At 35.4% G+C, this 23,088-nt stretch overlaps 1 protein-coding gene across 1 annotated transcript; it reads left to right on the top strand.

Moving 5' to 3' along the window:
* The first annotated feature begins 1,445 nt into the window (after window positions 1-1,445).
* On the top strand, window positions 1,446-13,598 carry lg17h5orf22 (linkage group 17 C5orf22 homolog). Its single transcript, XM_048164065.1, has 9 exons — window positions 1,446-1,653; window positions 1,827-1,972; window positions 5,994-6,143; window positions 6,294-6,708; window positions 6,947-7,009; window positions 8,482-8,603; window positions 8,789-8,855; window positions 11,596-11,735; window positions 13,075-13,598. Exons 1-9 carry the CDS (start codon window positions 1,585-1,587, stop codon window positions 13,220-13,222), a joined length of 1,320 nt encoding a protein of 439 aa, XP_048020022.1. The 5' UTR covers window positions 1,446-1,584; the 3' UTR covers window positions 13,223-13,598.
* The last annotated feature ends 9,490 nt before the right edge of the window (window positions 13,599-23,088 follow it).

Here is a 23,088-nt window from a genome sequence, read left to right as displayed (position 1 = left end):
AAGGTGATTTGCAGTCTGCATTTAAAAGACTTGCATTGAACAGCCTCAATATGACTTGGCATACTCTAATCAAAACTGTTTGCATATTTATATTTTCCACGGCCCTTTGTTAACTTTATTCCATGCATTCTGCACATTCATGTTAATTATTTATTGTACTTATTTATTGTGATTCTTACATTAATCAACTGTGACTGCTATGACTTCGAAGGCACTAAAAGACAAATTGTACAGACCAACGGGATTTGCGAAGACTTGCTTTGACTGCCTTGAGTGAGATGCTCAAGTTTAAATATGACTTGTGTTTTGGGTTTATAGCCTAAATGTTGAATTATTGTATTATTCAAGAGAAAAAAACACATGAGGGGTTCAAAATTTTGAGAACAATATATAAAAATTCAAGGGAGTGAAGTGAATACTTCCTGAAGCACTATACATTTCATAACTGTTAAACTTCAGCTCTAGACAGCCAGTTTGCTATGCAATATTGATATAACTGACAGAGACCAATGTAAGAGTTGTCTGCAGATCCTTAAAGCTGCTACACTTGAGTTTTCATGAACTCCTGAAGACCTGTTGGCATGGTTTTATTTGGATAACCACACTTATGAATAGTAATAGTAGTGCTAAATCTCCTCCATTTGTAAAATACATGACTAAGCCTAACTACATAATATTTAAAAAATGATTTACATTGAGTAAGGCATTCAACTCAAAGGATGCTTTAACACGGACGACTGAATATACAGTATTGTCAGAACAAAAAAACAAAAAAAGGGGTAAAATAGCTTGTCACTAGGGCTTCCAAATGGGTGCATAATATTAGTATGCATACATATTAGTAGCATTTCAGGGTACTGCCTCAGTGGTAAGCTGTTGCACATCTAAAAAATACAATTTTTTCCTAACAGTGAAATTACTGTATGCTTGGGTTAATGCCTTCAATAAAATCACTTTTTCACAAGCTGTTTTAAACTGAAAAATACTGTTTTTTCCTATATGCTTGGGTTAATTCCTTGAATAAACCATTCATTTTATCCTCGGCATCCATTACTGTTAAGTAAATGAAAAGTGATTTAATTTTGAAAGATATGATTCTGTTTTTTTTGCCATTATAAGGTGTATATATATATAGAGCCTAATAGGCTACAGCTCATAAAACTGCGTGGATTTCATCATTACGGGGAAAAATAAGCTATTATTTAAAAAATATTTCAATTATAAAAAATAAAAAAAACTGAAATAAACTGAAGTAAATAAGAATAGCTGCCACTAGACAATATTGCAGATTTACTACAGTATGAGGCTTAACGCCCACGCTATTCCTTACCCGTGTAACTTTCTATCTTCTTTGGACATGTTTGCCATTTTATCGCCGCCCATTAAAATCAAAAACATTCATTTGAAAATATATTTACATTAGGAATTCAAAACTTGTTTTAAGTCTCACTTGTTTCCACCCGGTCGAAAAACAAGGACGCACAGTGCAACACTCATAGCGGCATATCATAAGTCTAAATAAATCTTTCAAATGCTGTTGTAGTTTTGAAGCAAGACAGGAATTAATAACCACTTTTGTAAAAAATGAAGACAACTCCTCAGAAACGCGTGTATCCTAAACTACCCGTGTGGATTGTAGAGGATCATCATGAGGTAGACAGGACATAATTTCAGTCAATTTAGGGCTTTAAGTCTAACTCCAACTGAATAACTGCAGATAAAAACAATAAAAGAAAATTAGACAAATGTTTTGAATGATAGATCACCTCCTAAACATGTAGAGTAATTATAAATAGTTATTAAAATGTCATTTCCATCTGCTCTAGGTTGTGCAACACGTTTATCGTGCCATCGGCTCTAAACATATTCCTATGAAGGACATAAAAATGGTCCATTTGGACTCCCATCCTGATCTCCTCATTCCTGTGAATATGCCTGCTGATACGGTGTATGACAAAGAGACTCTGCTCAGGTCAGTTTATAAGGGTTTTCATCAACTTTGGACTCTTTTATAGATCCGAGGGGTTTTGTTTTTAATTAAAACAGATATAATTTTTTTTTTTACATTAATCTTGGAAATATTGTACTGAGATCATGATTTATCATTGCTACTTTTTTTCTGTCAAATACCTTTTATGTACAGATTTTATTGTTTTACCCTTGTCCCAGACTCAGAAACTTGAAAAATCCATTTTAAAACTATGATAAAAAATGGTTAAATTATTATATATATATATATATATATATATATATATATATATATATATATATATATATATATATATATATATATATATATAGCATGGCCATATTCCAGGATGACAAAGCCAAGATTCATCAGGCTCAAATGCATGAAGAATCACATGCACCTCCAGACCTTAAATTCATTGAAAGTCTTTGGGATGTGCTGGACTAGACTTTACAAAGAAATAACATCACAACATATATTGAAATATTTGGTCAAGATCTTGTATTGACAATGCAAAAGTCGAGTACACACACACACATATATAAGTTAATTTATATTAAATTATTTTTATAATATATTATACCAATATATATTATTATTATTACTTTTTAATTTTTTTGTTATTTGTCATTTCCAATCAAGTTACTTTTGTCAAATTATCCAAAAAAGTGAAAATATATAATATAATTTTTACTATGATACATAACATGCTAGCTAAGCAGTTAGCTTTAACAGGAGAAAGAAGTCATCCATTTTATTCCAAAAACATTTAAAATGTAATTTTCACCAGAGAATGCTATTAAACACAATACATCATTTGAGATGTGGTGGAAATGGTCATGACCTTAAAGGCCCAATGAAGTGTCTTGGAACGCGCAGCATTATTCAATGTGTTGACATAATTTGAACTGAAACATGAAGACAGGGCGGGACATATCGAACAGCTCCTCCCTTTTTTTAAATAGTGTTTTGTTTATATCACAACTCGGCCAGAGCCATTGAGCTCAGTAAAGCCTCAGTTTCCTTCGAATCTCTAACCGTTTCTCCTCCTAATCTCCTCCATCTCGCTTTAAAATATACTGTAGCATTCTGTGCAGAATTCAAATGGGTCCAATACGTTTTGTGGTCGTGTCTCTGGACTGTGTGCGCTGCGGTTCACGTGACACTAACGTGCAACACTGTCTTAAGGCCTGTAAACACCGGGACGAATATCGAATGCGCTTATCGACAGTGTTTTTCAAGAAGTTTTTTGTGTTCATACCTAAGCGATTTTCACTGGCGATGCACAGAGTGAATGTGCAAAGTCAATCCCTGATAGTATGTGGCGCTTGTGCTTAACGGTAGTGCAAATAAACATATTTATGATATTAATAAAGTTAAAGAAGATAAAATTGCAGATATAAAATGGCATATATATGATAAATGAGAGATGGTAGTCAGAAACGGTAGCGCAAATAAGTCACAATGACAGTAAGTGCAAGTGAACGGTAGTGCAAATAAACATATTTATGAAATAGACATTCTCAACTATATTTCTTGAATGTAAAAGAAAAAAACAGTAAAAATATAGTAATAATATATATCTATTGGTGTGGCCAAGAACTGGCAAAGCACCCATAGCGTGCATCTCAATCAGCTCCCTAGTTCAGTAGTCAGGGCACTGATCAGGGAGTTGGCCACATTCATTTACACTGTATACTGATACACGACCTAGGAAGCTGGGGAGCTGTTTGTAGGGGTCTTCCTCGTCTACTTCATAGGTCTACTTACTTCCTCTCCGTCATCTTGGTATCAGTGTGTGCTCGGCAAGACCGTTTTGTGCTTGAGTGCCACCAAGTCGTGTTTTACTGTAATTTCAGCAGCTCCATGCACGTGAACAAAAGCGCCAATCTCATTGGTCTGCCAGTTTTTAACGCGGTGTGTCAAACTAAAAAAACGAACCCGAGGCGTTTTTTAAAAAATGACGCTTTTACGCCTGGCGTTTTTCGCGCCGGTGTGCACACTCACATTGGCACCCTTTGTTTAGTCACGAGCCGTTAAACGTCGACGATAATCGCGTGCGATATTCGTCCCGGTGTGTACAGGCCTTTAATCGTTCCCTATCCCCTATATAGTGGATACACCATTCACCGTGTAGAAAATTATAAACGTGTGAAGAAGTGACTGATTTCAGCCTCTGCTTCAGTGTCTATTTATAATGTAGGGGGCGGGACGCTTTAGATTCTAGAGAGCATATGATTGGACAGAAGATCTGATGAGAAGCTGAAGTCCACGGTGATGTCATGAAAATCCGTGATCCATTTTAGCGGAAGTGTGAGACTGTACGTTTTCAATGCTTATATCTCCTAAATGCGAATTTTGTCATTGTTTTGGGACACACCAGCTTATTCATAACCTTAAGGCTAACATATTCATACTAAAAGCTAAAAATCTTACATTTTGATTTCAGGAAGACTTTAAGAGAAATTGCAAAGCAGTGTTATTTTAATATTAGACACTATTGTAGTTAATATTAATATTGTGAATTAGTTTTTTGATTTTAGTTATTTTTGGTAATTTTGTTTTGTGTTTTTGTAATGTTAAAGGATTAGTTCACTTTCAAATTAAAATTTTCTGATAATTTACTCACCCTCATGTCATCCAAGATGTTCATGTCTTTCTTTCTTCAGTCAAAAAGAAATTAAGGTTTTTGATGAAAACATTCCAGGATTTTTCTCCATAGTGGACTTTAATGGCCTCCAAACGGTTGAAGGTCAAAATTAAAGTTTCATTGCAACTTCAAAGCGTTCTACACGATCCCAGATGAGAAATAAGGGTCTTATCTAGAGAAACCATCACTCATTTTCTAAAAAAAAAAAAAAAAAAAAAAAAATAGCTCTCTTCTTCTTCTTCTCTATTTGAATTCCAGCAGTATAGACACTGCTAAGTGTATTACTGCCCTCCACAGGTCAAAGTTTGAACTAAATTGTCATATACAATATGCTAGTGCAAGTATATAACAATTAGTTCAAACTTTGAGCTGAGGAGGGCAGTAATACACTAAGCAGTGTCTACACTGCTGGAATTCTAATAGAGAAGAGAGCTAGTTCAAGATGAGCATTTATGGTTAAAATGTATAAAAAAAATTTATTTTTTTTTTAAAATGAGTTATGGTTTATCTAGATAAGACCCTTATTTCTCATCTGGGATCATGTAGAACGCTTTGAAGCTGCAATGAAACTGTAATTTTGACCTTCAACTGTTTTTTTTTTTTTTATGTCTGTATAGTTTTTATTATGGGAAATGTTGCCTTACATTTTTTTTATATTTCACTTAACGTTTATTTTATTTCAAGTAATGAAAATGTTTTTATGATTTTAATTTGAGTGAACTGAACTATAATAACCCTGTTACAAAGTTGACAAATCTGTACAGAAACAGTATGGTATTGGGCTTTGTTTGTTAAAGTCACCATGAAATCATAATTGACAATTCTCATTCTTTTATGGAATATTACAGTATTTATTATAAATGATTTATCCGTGCGCACATCATTATAATTATTTATTTATTTTAAATTCATGTGCCGATCCTTTAATTACAATAACTACCCCTCCCTCTTGTATCGACTTCTCTTCTTTGATAATGTGTACTGGTGTGAGGGCGGCATAACCTGTCAATCACACGAGATCACAGCAATGGCAAACCACAACGATTCAACAATCCAATCAATTCCCAATGGACAAAATCAAGTCCCGCCCTACTTTTTCTCTTATTTGAGAAGTTGTTTCACACATACATCACAATAGGGAAGAAAAGACAACCACAACTTCTATTAAATGTAGTCTACAGGGCTACATTTGCATATTGTTAAAGAAACAACCATAAATGCCTGTACAAATTAATAAAATACATGAATACTATCAGAAATAGAGAAACTTTAAAAAGGCAGTTCATGCTGTTGAGGCCAAAGACCACTGATATTTGTTCACAGTAGTTTCAACAGTGAATATAAGAGTTGACATGTTTTTGTTTGCTCTTGCAGTGAGCTGAGCATTGAGAATTGGATTATGCCAATGGTCTATGCTGGACACGTATCCCACGTAGTCTGGTTGCATCCGTACTGGGCTCAGCAGATCAAAGAAGGAGAGCACTCCATGTGTGTGGGGAAAGATTCATCCACGACCACCATCAGGTCAGGTGCAGCATATCAGCATGTAGCCATGAGATGGCAGCAGACGTTCATTCACTATTAATAAGAATGAGACCTCCACCCTGTCAGGAAAAATCATGCTGTTAGAATCATGTTTAAAAACAATAATAAGAAATCTCTTTTTCTTTGCAGGGTGACAAGCACAGACGATTATTTTTTGAGTGACGCTCTTTACGTTCCACTGGATCAGCTGGAAAACCCGAAAGAGTTACATTTAAATGTCATTCGGGTGGATCCTGTCAACACTTTGCAGAAAAGGAAGCATAAAAATGGACAAAGCGATGCTAAAATACCCAAAGCAGCTATAAAGGAGGATAGTGATGTGCAGTTAAAAAGGGACACCCCGTGTACTTCCTCTTCCCAACCGCTTGAGGGCAGCACTGCATCAGGAAACGCCAGTGACACACTCACGAAGGCTGATGAGGGGTCAACAAGCTACATTACAGACAAGCTTTTAGCAGTTCTAGAGCAAAATGACCCTTTCATACTTGACATTGACTTGGATTTTTTCTCCTGTAAGAACCCTTTCAAGGAGATGTATACACAGGTGGAGTGAATCAAGCAAACACATTGTTATAGTCTTTTATTTTTTGTTCCTTAAGCGATAGCAAGTTAACTTTCCATACAATCTCACACCCACATACTGGTATAGAAAAAGCTTTGTAGACAAAAGGAGAAGATTGATCCCATGGCTTAAATGGAAATAGTTTCTTCATGACTCATTTGGAGTTGGTATCATTTATATCTATATACAATGTGTTTTTACCACTGTTGTCATCTTACAGGAAGAGTATGATCTTCTTCAAGAGTTGTACAGCTTTAGCAGGCCACAGCAGGATTCAAATGAGGTAATGAAGATTCCCTATTAAATGTACAATAACTAATCATGAGGTGTTTGTTCACTCATAGACATTCCTAGACAAACACATTCAGGGAGTGAAGCTAAATCTCACTAGTAAAATTGTGTATATATTGGCTGTTAAAACAGCTTTTTATCAAAATCATTCAGAACTGTTTTTATCATTTGTGCTTGAATTGTTGACATCTTAGTAGAATGTTTGAATGCTGACAGATACTTGTAAATTGCATCTGTTTTGCAATTTTCTAGTTTAAAACTATTTTAATTGCAAATTCTATTACCAGCATGACAATGTGAGTTAGAAGTTGAATTCAGAGGTAAACTTAAAGGTGCTAAAGAGGATCTTTTCGTCGACTGAGAAACCAAAGACTGTTAGTGAGTTTTTGAAATGAGCGCATGCATAAGAACAACCCCCCTCCTTCACAGCTCATTTCGAGGGAACGCCTCCCAAAACTCGTGCACGAGCATTTGAACACGAGTGTTTACCACCGGCATTCGCTGTGTCGTGTTAGTGGATTCATTATGTCGGACTCACCGCAGGTAACTCATAATCTGCAGTTGTTACTCCTGTCTCCTGACAAAAACATTGCATGCGGCGCCTGTGGAGTGTGGAAAGTTACTGGAGCGCGCAGCCGCGCACGTCTCTCACAAGGAACGTAATGGCAGTGATTGACAAGCCAGAGGACCAATCGTTGACCAATTGGCTGATGTTTTTAAAGCCCTACCTCGTGCACAGATGATGTATATTAATATTATTGCTTTCAGTGCACCTAATAAATAGTCTTTTATCAGTTAGTAAAGACAGTTTCAAGTAATATTGCAAAAATGTATAAAACAAAACATCCTCTTTAGCACCTTTAAATTACTTAGTGTTGTCACAATCACAAATGTACAATACACTACCATTAAAGCATATTTTTAAATGTTTATAAAAGAAGTCTCTTATGCTTACCAAAGCTGCATTTATTTGATCAAACATACAGTAAAAACACTAATATTTTAAAATGTCATTTATTCCTCTGATGGAAAAGCTGAATTTTTAGCAGTCTTTAGTGTCACATGATCCTTCAGAAATCATTCTAAAATATGTTTTTTTCAGGATTCTTTGAGCAATTTTACTTTTGTCACTTTTGATCAATTTAGTGTGTCCTTCCTGAAAAGAAAAGTATTAATTTCTTTCAAAAAAAAAATCTTACTGATCCAAAACCTTTGAACGGTAATGCACTTACACTTACTTTATATTAGTCGCATGGAATTAGTGTACAATCTTAAAAATTTCTTTTTCATGCATTTTTAAATCAAATAAATCTTTTTTATTTATTTCCAGGTATAAATGATATCCTATATGTGGTCTCAGGCTTTTGGACCTCAGTGTATTATGCTGAATACAGTACATTGAAGAACGCACATTTTCCAAGGTGGCAAATAACAGTCTTTACAGTTCCATGTGTTGGTTTTCAGGAGGAGCTTTTAGATTGTGTAGAGAGACGCACACACCAGCTCGAAGACCTGGAGGCTGCATTTGCTGACCTGGTTGAGGATGATGGCCAGGAAACTGTTGAACGTTTAGCAGCAAACCCAGGGTATGTATTACTGATGACATTGAGACTGTAGAGCCACAGGCTCTGTGCTTTTTGATTATAGCTCCATATCAGCGCACAATTGGGCTTGATTGATTGCTGTATATGCTCGGTATGCATTTGATCAAGCAGGAGATGACACAGCCTCATGCATTGATTTTTTTTTTTCCCGCTTTCTTTCTTTGCAGAATGAAATCTCTTGTCAGACTTGTACACAGCCTTAAGAATCGAACACAGTCACCGGACTATGAAATGGTGAAGTTCTGTGTGTGTGTGTTTTAATCATGTTTGAAATGTCTGTCATTCCAGATATCCCAAATATTTTAATGCTTTCAGAGACTACACTGATGTATGTAGAAAAATAGAATTCGTATCCTCTTATTTTACCTTTATATTCTTTTAATAAGTTCCTCTGGCATAACTGAAACCCAGATGATATCCCTCTTATTTTACTGTGGAGTATGCGTGCAGTTTTCAGAAATGTGGCTCATATCCATTCTAGTCACGTTGTTTCTGCTTGGGGTCAATTTGAAATTGAACAATGCAAAAAATAAATAAAAATAAGCATATGTCAAGAGTGTATTGCTGCAGTGTGAATACTTGCCAGCAAATCTTACCATGAAAATTCATTTCATTTATTCATGTTTAACATGTCTGAGTCATATGAGACCCCAAACATAAACAATGTAACATTTTTGTTGGAAGATACATCTAAACATCTATAAAACATCCTTGTCAATTTATATCACAAGAAAATTGGCTTAAAGCGTTAGTTCACCCAAAATATGAAATTTCTGTCATTAGTTACTCACCCTCATTTCGTTCTAAACCCGTAAGACCTTCGTTCATCTTCGGAACACAAATTAAGATATTTTGAATAAAATCCAAGAGCTTTCTGACCTAGATAGATTGCAACTTTATTATCACTTTCAAGGCCCAGAAAGGTAGTAAAGACACTGTTAAAATAGTCCACGTGACTGCAGTGGTTCAATCTTAAAGGTGCTTACGTGCATAGTTAAATAACAAGATTGTACATGGAAATGTACATGGAAATGACATATAGTGAGTCTCAAACTCCATTGTTTCCTCCTTCTTATATAAATCTCATTTGTTTAAAAGACCTCCGAGGAACAGGCAAATCTCAACATAACACTGACTGTTACGTAACAGTCGGGATCATTAATATGTACGCCCCCAATATTTGCATATGCCAGCTCATGTTCAAAGCATTAGACAAGGGCAGGACGTCTGGATCTGTGCACAGCCGAATCATCAGACTAGGTAAGCAAGCAAGAACAATAGCGAAAAATGGCAGATGGAGCGATAATAACTGACATGATCCATGATATCATGATATTTTTAGTGATATTTGCAAATTGTCTTTCTAAATGTTTCGTTAGCATGTTGCTAATGTACTGTTAAATGTGGTTAAAGTTACCATTGTTTCTTATTGTATTCACGGAGACAAGAGCCGTCGTTATTTTCATTATTAAACACTTGCAGTCTGTATAATGCATAAACACAACTTCATTCTTTATAAATCTCTCCAACAGTGTAGCATTAGCCTTAGCCACGGATCACAGCCTCAAATTCATTCAGAATCAAATGTAAACATCCAAATAAATACAATACTCACATAATCCGATGCATGCATGCAGTATGCATGACGAACACTTTGTAAAGATCCATTTTGAGGGTTATATTAGCAGTGTAAACTTTGTTTATGCACTGTTTAAGGCAAGCGCGAGCTCCGTGGGCGGGGAGCGTGAGCATTTAAAGGGGCCGCAACATGAATCGGCGCATTTGTAATTATGCCCCAAAATAGGCAGTTAAAAAAATGAATTAAAAAAAATCTATGGGGTATTTTGCGCTGAAACTTCACAGACACATTCAGGGGACACCTTAGACTTATATTACATCTTGTAAAACGTTTGATGGCACCTTTAATGTTATGAAGCATCGAGAATACTTTTTGTGTGCAAAAACAAAACAAAAATAACCACTTTAATCAACAATTTCTTCTCTTCTCTGTCAGTCTCCTACGCTGTTGACCTTGTAATCACAGTGCAGTACTTCAGGGTTCTACTTCAGAATGCTAAGTAATATACTAAGAAAAAAACATTTGTGCGGTTTATTCTAAAACATTAAGAAAAATAAATGTAATTCAGGATATACAGAATATACTTTGTAAAAACAAGTAAATATATCTTAGGTATATCTTGTTTCAAAGATGTTTAGATATTGTTTTTTAATGAAAAATGAGACCCAGTACTTATTAAAAAACGTTTTGCAGTGATGAGGAAAAATGATTAATTATCAGCCTGATACGTAAATGTTACGAATTTGATTTGAAGAAATTCGAGGTCTTGATAAGTGTGGACAAAAAAAACAAAGCATGTAAAAATATTTTTGTTTCCAGAATATTGCCCCTATTCAGTTTTCTAAAATATAAAATAAAAAGTTATATAAATGTATCATACAAGCAGAGTGTTTTCATGGCAAAAGTTTAGTGATTGTAAAACACTGCAAAATTTTATTATGCAAAACTGTTTGTCTTTGCCATAAGCAAATCTCTTTTGAGCAAATGTGCATGTGCCATTCAAACCAGCAACAAATAAAGGAAAAAACAGTCATCTAAATCAGACTGAACTTTGCTGATGGTGATTGTGCATCATCAAACCACTTGCAGTATCAAAATGATGTGTCAGAGGTGGAAATTTTTTTATCACTTTGAGAAAACCAAAACAGAAAAAATAAAATGTTCTTAGATTGCTGTACTATATACGAAATATAATGCTGAAAATAATGCTGTATGGACCATTTATGTTAAATATGATCTGAAAAATCTTCAGAGAGGTTTGGAAATTTGAGTCTGGAAAAGTATGTATTGAGGTTCTTCAAACAGAACATGGGGGATAACAAATTTGTTTCAATTGGTTACTTTGTAGTGCTGCTCCAGACACTGATATATTTGTGCCTGTGGTGTTGAGTCTAGGTACATCAAGCAGGCCTGACCTGTGATTACTCCGAACTCCCTCACCACATCAGCAGTGAGGAGGAGATCCAGCAAATGATCACGGCCGTGCAGCTCTTCCTGGAAGCTCTGCCCAAGCCCACCATTGTCACTATATCACGGTAAATCAGTCATTAGAGTACATGGATGCCTGTTCTGTGTCTGCTTTTGAAAAGTACATTGGGTCCTTTAATCTTTCACTTTCAATTTGTTACATCCTCTATGGTTAACAACATTTGGTGTGTTTTTTTCCCCCTCAGAGAAGCATCAGAAAATAATATTTCTTGTTTTCTATTCAGTCTGCATTAATTAGCATTGAAATTTATGATATAATGAGTGTTGGCTGGTTGATGCCCCAAAAGCAGATGCTTGTATCTGTGCAGTTGAGACAGATGGTGTTATGTGAGACTTGTGTCTCCGTGATCTGTTAGCATGTTTTTTAATGAGCATAGACTCAACATCACACTCATCAATCACACTCTTATCTCTGTGAGTCAGGGGAAGCTCAGCCCTTCATGGTCCATGAGAATATTTTTCATTATCTAGTCTCTTAATATCCAGTTCTCTGACTGATGGTGCATCACCATGGCCGACATGCACTATTTTTTATTTTTTTAGTTATTTTTTGAGTGGCCACTAGTGGTGGTCCTAACCACAATGCAAGAGGACCTGTGTGTGTATATGTATAAAACATATTGATTCTGATTGGTCAATAGCTGTGTTTTATTCACGAGAAAACACGGCTATGACCGCTTCACTACACAACACCCTTAGCAACCACTCTTAGCAACGTAAACTGTTTGTTCTCAATTGATATTGTTCATTGAAACTTACTGTATTATGTAGAAGAGAAAGAGATCGAGTGAGCAAGTTTATGACCTGCATTCAGATTTAGCATTTTCCTTCAGGTCAGTCCTATCTTCATAATAAAACATCTGTTTATGGCAGATGTATTATCTTGTCCTTTTAACAGTTAAGGGGTTTTTCCGTGACTGACAGCGCTAATCAAAACATTTGTCAGTTGCGTCTTGTTCTGTGTTCACAACAGTTCAGTCTTTTCAATGTAAAAGTCTTTGCTACTGACTGACACACTCATAAAGACAGTCTTCGCTGCCATCTAATGTCGTGAATATGTAACTTCTGTTGCTGTTCACAGTCAGGGACTATATTTTCCGGCGGAAGGAAGGCTTTTGGAGAAAGTTTACTTCATGAAAGTTGCATCGATACATATTTTTAGCTTAAATATTTGTATTGTGTGGTAACCGTTTTATAAAAGCAATAAGGTCCTCGAGGCTAGTGCTATATCGTGAATAAGTCACGGCTGAAGGGCTTTCCGTCGTGCCTAACAACACCCTTCAGCCATGACTTATTCACAATACAGCACAGCCTCTCGTACCTTATTGCTTACATATATAATGCATATATTTAAATGTTTCTTCAATTTCCATTTCTTCTTGTCAGGTCCAGTTTGGATGAGTATTGCCCAGCGGAACAAGTGGATTCCATCCAAAACAGTGTGCTGAACATTCTAGAGTCCCTCTTCGGCTGCTTAGATGTTCACAGAGAGTATGAATCAATACCATCAGAGAGCACATCACAAGCCCCATAAGGAGGGAGGTTAAATTCAACAGCAGCTGCGGCATGTTCTTTACCAACGGCTGCTTTCAAAGGGTGGATGTTGCAAAGCTTTTAAAACCATGTTGAGATCTGCCTTGTACTCTTTGTTATTGTCTGCACTGAGTGCGTGTGTAACAAGGTTGAGATATATGGATGCGAACAGGAATGTAGATTAGTTTCCAGCAGGGAAATGGTTTTAATTTAAAAGGTTTGTTGTATATATCTGAAGTGCATTGATTCATGGTATGAGAGGGTTCTGCTGTACACTGGTAGGGTTCAATTTGCAATGAAATACTGGATAATAATTTTTTGCATTGTCACCAAAATTATTTTTTATTTGCACAGTAAAATAAAAATTTTCATATGAATTCTGTGCTGCAGTCATTCATCCATTGTGTACATACTTCAGTTTGGGAATAGCAGATGCATTGATACAAGACAGCACATTTCCCCTCTTCCTGTGTGGTCCCTTGTGCTTCAGCTGTCTTTGTCTGAAGCCTGAGGCGGTTACCAATTCATCTGAGCTGTGTATGTGGCACCCTGCTTTAATGCTCCACATCCACAGACTTCTAAACTGCCTGACCTGACTCTAAATTTTACTGCATGATGAACAACTATGTGCTAGCAAAGGAACAGTAAATGAAAATTGTCATAATTTTTTCACACTTGCGTCATTCCAGATTTGCATGGCTTTCTCTCATCTAAGGAACATATAAGGTATTTGTAAAAAGTCACTTTTTTTCATAACAAGAAAGTCAGTGGGGTTCAGGGTTGTTTTGGACCCAATTGACTTTCATTGTATGGACAAACACAACTGAAATATCCTTCAACGTGTAAGTGAAGGATGTCAGATATTTTTCTTTTTATTATTCATTTTTTCAAATATAGGAGTTTGACACTGTGGTGTTACATAAACTCAGGGTTTCACAGAGGTCATAAGGAGACATTGGTCACAAATACTACCAGTCACTTAAAAAGCACCAGCTGATTGATTCTATAACAGCAATTGGTCTGAATCCTGTGCAAGAGATTGTTGTACTGCCTTTGAATCTACAGCATCTTGAACTACTCTACATGACAAGAAAATATATTCTCAACACACTCTAAAGGTATGTACTGACTCAGCTGGATTTTTGTACAATGTGTTCTTAATAAATAGTTTTTAATGTATACCTGCAAAGATCATCAGGTGAAATGATTCAGAGTCTGATAAGCAATCATACTTGTAACAAATGCTGAACAATGCAACACTTGACATCAATTAGCATGTCAATATCAGGCCGCCTCAAATCTGCTTTGACTTGCAGAAAACAGCAATTACTAATGTTCTGTTCCACTTTTACAACTTAGGTACATGCAAAAGATTGCTTTATTCAATTTACTTTAGATGAATACAAGCTTCCATGATAAATTAATATGACCTGCCATTTTAGATGCTCTCAGGAGAGCAACTATGACGCATGCTGGCTTTCTCTCTCCATCTAAATATGTACCATTAACAGTAATCTCAGACTGAATTATGAGTCCTGTTGGTCTGAGTAAATGGTTCGCAATGAAAAACACAGAGCATGGCTCTGTCTAAATTATTTTGACCCTGAACTCAAACCAGTATTAACAAGTTTTTTCCTCTTTTCTGACTTGTGTACTCTTTAGGAGGCAGCAGTGGTTGTCCGTCACAGGACCTACAGCAATGCAATTAAATGTTTTTAAAAACTCTTTAATAATGTGTACATATTATATAAAGTAGGGCACAATTAATCAAATTTCTAATTGTTATTACAATTACGGATGCCACAATTAAGTAATCATTCAAAGGTGATATTACAAAAAAAAAAATCACTTATTCTGTCTCAAACACGCAGTTTGAAATCGCAGGTGTTTCTTACGTCAAAAAACTACCTTGTAACCGATCACATCAACATGCCGGTGGACTATAGCACATCATCAACTGACCATGCAAGGGAGTCTCAAAAGAAGGTTATCTCCATTATATTTTTTTGTTGATATGAAAAATCGGGTAGATTTAGCAATATGGCGAGTGTATGATGTATATTACAGTGTTATGATGAACTATATTTCTCCACCGAGGTTCTGAGTTGTTCAAAGCGTTTCTAAGGATACTGATTGTTAGAAGGCAGCTGTCTGACTTGGCGAACGGGAACATGGTTTGTGTAACATTAGCAACACATTATTAGCTGTTTGGTCAAGCAACATAGTCAAGCAAAAAGTTAATCATATTAATTACCATTATGTGTCCGACATTGTAAAAAGCAATACCATAGTGCAGCGTTTATTTCAGTAAGTTAACCGAGTGGATCTAGTCTGAGCTTGTGCGAGTGAATGGAGGTGGGGCTGATTATCATATTCAATGAGCCAAGGGTGTAGTGTTACATTCAAGCTATTTTAAGGCATTAATAAAAATAAAAAAAATCACAACAAAAAACGTTTAAATATGTAATTTTGGTGATCAAAGATGAGTTTTAAGGGATAAAATTATTGACTACAGGGGGACTTTAAGGTTTTGGGGTTTTTTTCTCCATAGTCTTAATTTTAGTTTTAGTATAACATTATAATACCATGCACATTTTTACCTTTTTTATTTATAGAAAACAAACCAATGTATAGTTGGCATTTGAGGCTTAATGCTATAGAAAAGCAATACAAGTTTTTCAAGTAGAGTGTTTTCAGCTTGTTTATTTTCATATGAAAATATGGCATGAACTTGCTTCAAACAAAGCTATTCAAATCATCATTCAATGTAAATTGTGATAATCTTAATTAATAATCGCAATTACAATTTCAAGGGAATGATTGACAATTATGATTTTGTCATAATCATGCAGCCCTAGTATAAATATAAGTATTTTATTTATATTCAGAATACTAATCTAAGATGTCAGCCGAATAGATATGCAAATGACGCACAGTCATTTGTTTCTGTCAAAAATGCATCTGAAAAGGAGCTGAGTGATAAATAAGGATGTCCAATATGATAAAAAAGAGAAATACTTCAAAAATAGTTCAAAACACGTGCCAAATTCTTGACATTCTTTGTATTCCTGGTAGATTCATACATTTTTAAATCAATAGATCTAAAAAAAAAAAAAAAAAAAAAAAAAGTCAAGTGGTGTAAGCAAGTAAAAGTACTAATATCCTTGCACGTTGAATACACAGTAGTATACATGTACACAACAAATCCTGTGTTTTAAATTATTTTTGAACATTTTTCAAGGTAGTTTTTCATAAACATCAATACATGTTCCTGTGTTTAAAGGGATAGTTCACCCAAAAATGAAAATTTGATGTTTATCTGCTTACCCCCAGCGCATCCAAGATGTAGGTGACTTTGTTTCTTCAGTAGAACACAAATGATGATTTTTAACTCCAACCGTTGCGGTCTGTCAGCCGTATAATTCGTGTAAATGGGAACTCCATCTATAAGAGTCAAAAAAACACGACAGACAAATCCAAATTAAACCCTGTGGCTCGTGATGACATTGATGTCCTAATGACGTTCACACCGGACGCGAATGAAGCGGTAAGCGCGGGTGATTTACATGTTAAGTCAATGCAAAGACGCGAATTGACATCCTGCGGCGCGATGACGCGGCGCGAATTGAGCAAGTACAAAAATCTGAACTTTGGCGAATTTCCGCGACGCGTAAACAATCAGGAGCTTGCTCTAGTAGTGACGGGACGTAGTGAGCTGAGGCAGAAATTCGAAACAACAATGGAGGACAAAATCATCGTCGCTATACAGCTTCATACATTTATAGAAACAGAAATAAAAAGGATCGTGTATGAAAGAAAGTGAGTGAGGAGGTCAGACAATCTGATAAGTTGTAAAAAACGGACTTTACTCAATTTGAGCTATATATATATATACATATTAAGACTACAAGCCAACTAAAGACGACCAATTGAGCTTATTCGCTGTAATTTACAATTATTTCCCCACTGACAAGTTGTGTTTATTCAGAGGAAGTGTGCAGAAAGCAGTGGGAGAGTCTGGGACACATAAAGAAGCGGGAGAGCCCCTCTCATGACGCGAATTCGCATCTGTTGTGAAGGGATTTTCACGCGCGAATGAAGCGAGTAAACTCAAAATGTTCAAGCGTCCAACTACGCGCGAATAGCGCGATTTATTCGTGCAAGTCGCGTCTGGTGTGAACGCAGCATAAGACACAAAACGATCGGTTTGTGCAAGAAACCGAACAGTATATAATTTTTTACCTCTAAAACACTACTATGTCCAACTCTGTTCAGCATCTGGTTAGTGAGGTCAAAAAACGCGCTCTGATGACGGAACTGATGTTGTTGTCAGAGCACGTTCAGACCTCACTAACCGGATGTGGAGAGCAGTTGGACGTAGTAGTGTTTTAGAGGTAAAAAATTATATAAATACTGTTCGGTTTCTTGCACAAACTGATCGTTTTGTGTCTTAGGACATCAATGTGTCGTCACGAACCGCAGGGTTTAATTTGGATTTGTCTATGCATGTTTTTTTTTTGTCTCTTATAGATGGAGTTCCCATTGACGCATTATTTGACTGACAGACCGCAACGGTTGGAGTTAAAAATCATCATTTGTGTTCTTCTGAAGAAACAAAGTCACCTACATCTTGGAGGCCCTGGAGGTAAGCAGATAAACATCAAATTTTCATTTTTGGGTGAACTATCCCTTTAATTGAATCTGGATAAAATGTGCTTATTCATTTAAAAAACCAAATACTATACAGTAAGTGATCTTTTAAAAAACTCAGTAACCTTGACTCATCAGTCCTGTCTGCTTAATAGGTTTTTCTGTGACATAATACAGTAAAGTGGCTTCCTGCAAGTTAAGCCATACTGACATTCATTTGGAGGTCAAGTGGTTTTCAGATGTTTGTATTTTAAAACAATATTGCTTCTCTGATGATGATGACGAATTACTTTATGCTAAAAAATGTTCCAGCTTTTTGACTTTTTTTTATCTTTTATACAGCACCTGACTTTTGTTTTTAATTAAGCCCCTTAAAAATGATTAGACTTTTAATTCAGAAATTGAAATATGTTAAGTGGTATTCAAGTCATTTTCATTATCACTACATTTCATTTATAATGTATTTGAATAATAATAAAAAACAATAAGTATGATGTCAATTACAAACAACCTGAGGCAGGGCCAATAATAAAATATACATACGCTGCATCTAAAATCGAATACTTCCCTACTATATAGTAGGCGAAAAACAGTACACCAAAAGAGAAGTCTCAATACATAGTATTTGAAAAGAAATAGGTGAAAAGTATCCGGATTACCTACTACTTCCTCTGAGATTCTGAAGTGTGCATTCGATGAACATTTCCCATGAGGCCACAGGAGAGGATTTGTCAATTGACACCAAAGGTCACATGACAGTGATTGATGTAGTATGTCCAAATTCCATTATAGAACATACTTTTTTAATGGGCAGGGAATAAGTTTCGAACCAAATGTAGTACCTACAGTATGCGATTTTTTTACACAGCGATAGTCTGGGATTATTATTTATGGGTGGGCCTTCCATAAAATTGGGCAAGCTACTGTATGTCATAGAGGCCCTTACTGGCCCCTCCCCCCATCCATGCTCCGGGGAAAATCTCATTCACAATGACGGCTGTGGTCTGTGATTAATGGCACTTCATGATTTGTTATATTAATTTCCTATGTTTACAAGTGCTAGGTTGGTAATCAGAAGGATTATAACGTGTCATTAATAATCAAGGCTATTTCAAGCTTTCAGAGAGAGATCGTCTGTGTATGGAAGCATAATTATAAGCTAAATGATATGATGGAAACATTATTTTATTCATAAAATGTATAGAGAGCAGGTTTGATCAATATTAATTTACACTCCAGCTAGCCTGGAAAATTCCCTCATAGATCACCACTGCTAAGCAGATGTATTCAGATCAATGGAATGAATTAATAGTTTTGTATGTATTGGCAGACACTTTTATCCAAAATCAACCTATTCCCTGAGAAATTGGGAATTAAATCTCTTAACATTGTTTAAGATCCATTAAGGGTCATTTAAAATTATTTATGCGATATAAAGCATGAGACTAAATGTCATTTGTAAACACGTATGGAAGCACTATATGGAAACTGCATCTTTGAGGTGCGTCAAACAGTTTTTGACATCATGTCTAAGGGGGCGTTGTGCCAGGTTGTGAGTGTTCTCATCTGCACTAAATATCACTGTGATGAGATGCAGGCCGGCAGCTCACAGAAACACAGAACACACCATTCCCACAGCGCTGAAACTCCCTAATGAATACATTTTATTCACATCTCATTCTCTTTTTCTACAAAGTCATAATGTAAGGCAAAAATAGACTTGCCTCAGTGGCTCACCGTGATTGTGAATATCATCTTACTGCATTAGCCTTGTTATCTTGCAGGTGTAATTGAACCTGGTTCTCACTTTCATGGTTCAGTTGGTTCAGAAATATTATTAAATTATTTTTTTTTTCCATTTTTCTTTCATTCCTCTCCTGAATGTCTCTTAAATTTTAATTTTAATTGGAGTTTCCATCTAAAGCTAATATTATAATATTCCACATTAAGCTAATGTTATGAAGAGCAATGAATATTACTTTGGTTTATTTATTATTGTAACACGAGAGGCAAGGAAGGCAGGAGACGAGGAACTAGGCGCAGGTATTTCAATAAACAAAACAGGAAACCAGGGAACATGAAGGTCAGGAATACAACAACAAGAATATGAGAAACAGCTTTCAAATTAATAACAAGACACAGGTGTAAACAATCAAGGGGAACCAAAAGAACTACAAAACAGGATATGGAATCAAACTAAACATAATATATATTACATAATAAATGTTACAATTTTTCTTCTTTTTATTCATAGATTGAACTAAATAAAACACAATGAACTGATACACACATCTGCCTTCAACACCATTAGTTACTCTGTCACAGCGCAGACATCAGCATGAAGTGATAGTGCCAGTTGGCTCAGTGGTTGCATATGTCATCATGCTGAACAGCTCAACTGAGCCCAGATGGATGATGCTGTTAATACAGAGGACCATATTATTCATCAAATGTATGTAAAATCAGTCCATTAAGGAGATGTATGCTCAATACTCTGCAGAATTTAATGGAGTCCCTTGTCAGGTATTCAGATAGCTCTCTGTGACTCCATTTATTGAGCTGGTTGGGTTATTTGAGCATAAAAGCACATGCATTTATTTTGGTTTTGCATTGTCATTCACTTTAAATGGGATGTTCTATAAAAAATAAAAAGCCTCACAAATCACAAACTCAGAATCAGAATCATAAAGAGCTTTATTGCAAGGTATGTTTGCACGCATATTTGTATGAACAGGTGTGCTATTTAGAATATAATAGAATTAACAGGGAATGGAAATAGAAGAGGTATGGAACAATGGGCAGAACATTTAACTGTTCATGAGGTAGATTGCCTGGGGGAAGAATCTTTTCTTGTGCCTGGCTGTTCTGGACAGCAAAAGTCCAAAGAGAAGGTGGCTTGGATGTGAGGGACCCAGAGGGATTTTACTAGCCTTTTTTCTCACTCTGGATGTATACAGTTCTTGGAGGGGGAGCACCAATAATCCTCTTAGCAGTCAGAACAGTCCTCTGTAGTCTTCTGATGTCTGAGTTTGTAGCTGAGCCAAACCAGACAGTTATTGAAGTGCAGAGGGCAGACTCAATGACAGATGAGTAGAACTGCATCAGCAGCGCCTGTGGCAAGTTGAACTTCCTCAGCTGGTGAAAGACGTACAACCTCTGCTGGGCCTTTTTCACAAGGGAGCCCTGAGTGTCCCACTTCAGGTCCTGCTGGTAGAGCCTATGACTCCACTGCTGCCATAGTGCTGTTCATGATGGAGAGTGGGGGAGTGTCATTATCATCTCCAAACTGAGCCAAAATGTACCCAGTTCAATTCAGTTACAGCAAATGTACTCTGTAAAAAGTAATATGCTACATCTACTCCATTCAATTTTGGCAACAGATTACAAGCAATATTATTTATCAAATTCAACAAATAGAATTGAGTTCATCAGTTCATCAAATTAATTCCTTAAATGTCAGCTATTTAAACGAGTAAAATTTAAGTAAAATTTAAACAAAAAATATCTGAATAACAGACAGACATCAAAGATGAATTAAGAACTCTTTGTTTTTTATTGCCAACAAGACACCTGATGATAACAAGCAGAATCACTGAAGGAAAGAGAAACACAAGAATTAACAGAGGTTTAGATGTTGATGTTGATTTTATAGAAAATGTGTGGTCACCATTATGGTGATCAATGTTTCATTTAGTTGGGCAATTTGACTCTTCACTTTTTATGTCAGTTTGTGGTTTTTGTAACGCTGTTTGCTAATTTTACACATTTTAAATAGTTGACTTTTAAGAATTAATTTGATTAATTCTAACTCAATTCTTATATGTTGAATTTAATTAATATTGCTTGTAATCTAATGCTACAATTTTATTGAGTAGATAGAGCGTATTACTTTTTACACTGAAGGTTTGTTCAAACAAAATGTCTATATATCAGGGTCTAGAATTATTTAAATCAATTTATCTGAAATATTTGTCAAAAAAAATCTAAAAAAAAAAAAAAAGTGAATAAATAAAATCTACCTACTTCTGTAAATGAGTCATTGACAAATAAGATAATGAAAAAGTTAAATCCATCAAAATGCAAGTGCCTAATTCTTGAAATTCTTTGTATTTGCATGGTGGTTTCATACATATTTGAAAATTCATTATACCATTTTCTACAAATAAATAAATCGGTGGCTCTAAAAATGTCAAGTAAAAAAAAAGTTAACTCTTTGCACCTTGAATACACATGAGTGTACACAACGAAATCATTTTTGAAATGGTTTTGAACATATTTTTAGGTATATATATATATATATATATATATATATATATATATATATATATATATATATATATATATATTACAATTATCATAAATATCAAGATTTTTTCTTATGTTTACTTTATTCAATCTGGACAATATGTCATTTTCACTGAAAGGATGATCTTATTTTAAAAATGTAGCTTGACTCATCACTTCTTTCTGATTTTCATTTGCCGTGTATAGTAAAAAAATGGCTTTCATGTTGGTCGACACTGACTTTCATTTGGAGTTCAAATGGTTTTTAAATATTTATGTTTTAAAACAAAATTTAAAATAGAAAAGAAATAATAATAAAAGATTATGCCAAATTACTTTTAGCCAATATTTATTATCAAGAATTCAAACTATAGTCTTTTTTTACTTTAAGACCCATTAAAGCTGCAGTCCGCAACATTTTTTTGGTTAAAAATTATCCAAAATCAATTTTTGAGCAAGTACATTAACCAGCCACTGTCCAAACTTTCTAATTTTCTTGTCTCGATTCACAACAGTAAGCTTGTAATAATGTTTTATAATAAGAGCGGCATGGCGGATTTCCGCAGGTAATTTGAGCATGCAGCAATTCCTCTGTGCGTCATTACGTCAGGTCCGTAAACAGAAAGGAAGGAGTCCTGTCCAGGCTAGTCAGTTTTATCACGTGAGGACGCTGCTTGTAGCGGATCATTTATAGCCTTTTCAAACAGCAGCTTAAATAATTAAACTTAACATTTTGATGGCGGATTGTAACCCAGAAAGATCCAAATGACAATCATCAGTGACAACTGGAGATTCAGCCATAGTCAAAAAACAAAAGACTTTGGACTGTGGAGTGGCTACAGAAATTGAAATCTACAGGTAACGCTAATATTTACATTTACATTTATTCATTTGGCTGACACTTTTATCCAAAGCGACTTACAAGTGAGGAAT

Source organism: Megalobrama amblycephala, linkage group LG17, assembly GCF_018812025.1.
Source record: "Megalobrama amblycephala isolate DHTTF-2021 linkage group LG17, ASM1881202v1, whole genome shotgun sequence".
Lineage (NCBI taxonomy): Eukaryota > Metazoa > Chordata > Actinopteri > Cypriniformes > Xenocyprididae > Megalobrama > Megalobrama amblycephala.
Note: the sequence above shows the minus strand (reverse complement) of the source record. Positions and strands in the feature narration are given on the sequence as shown.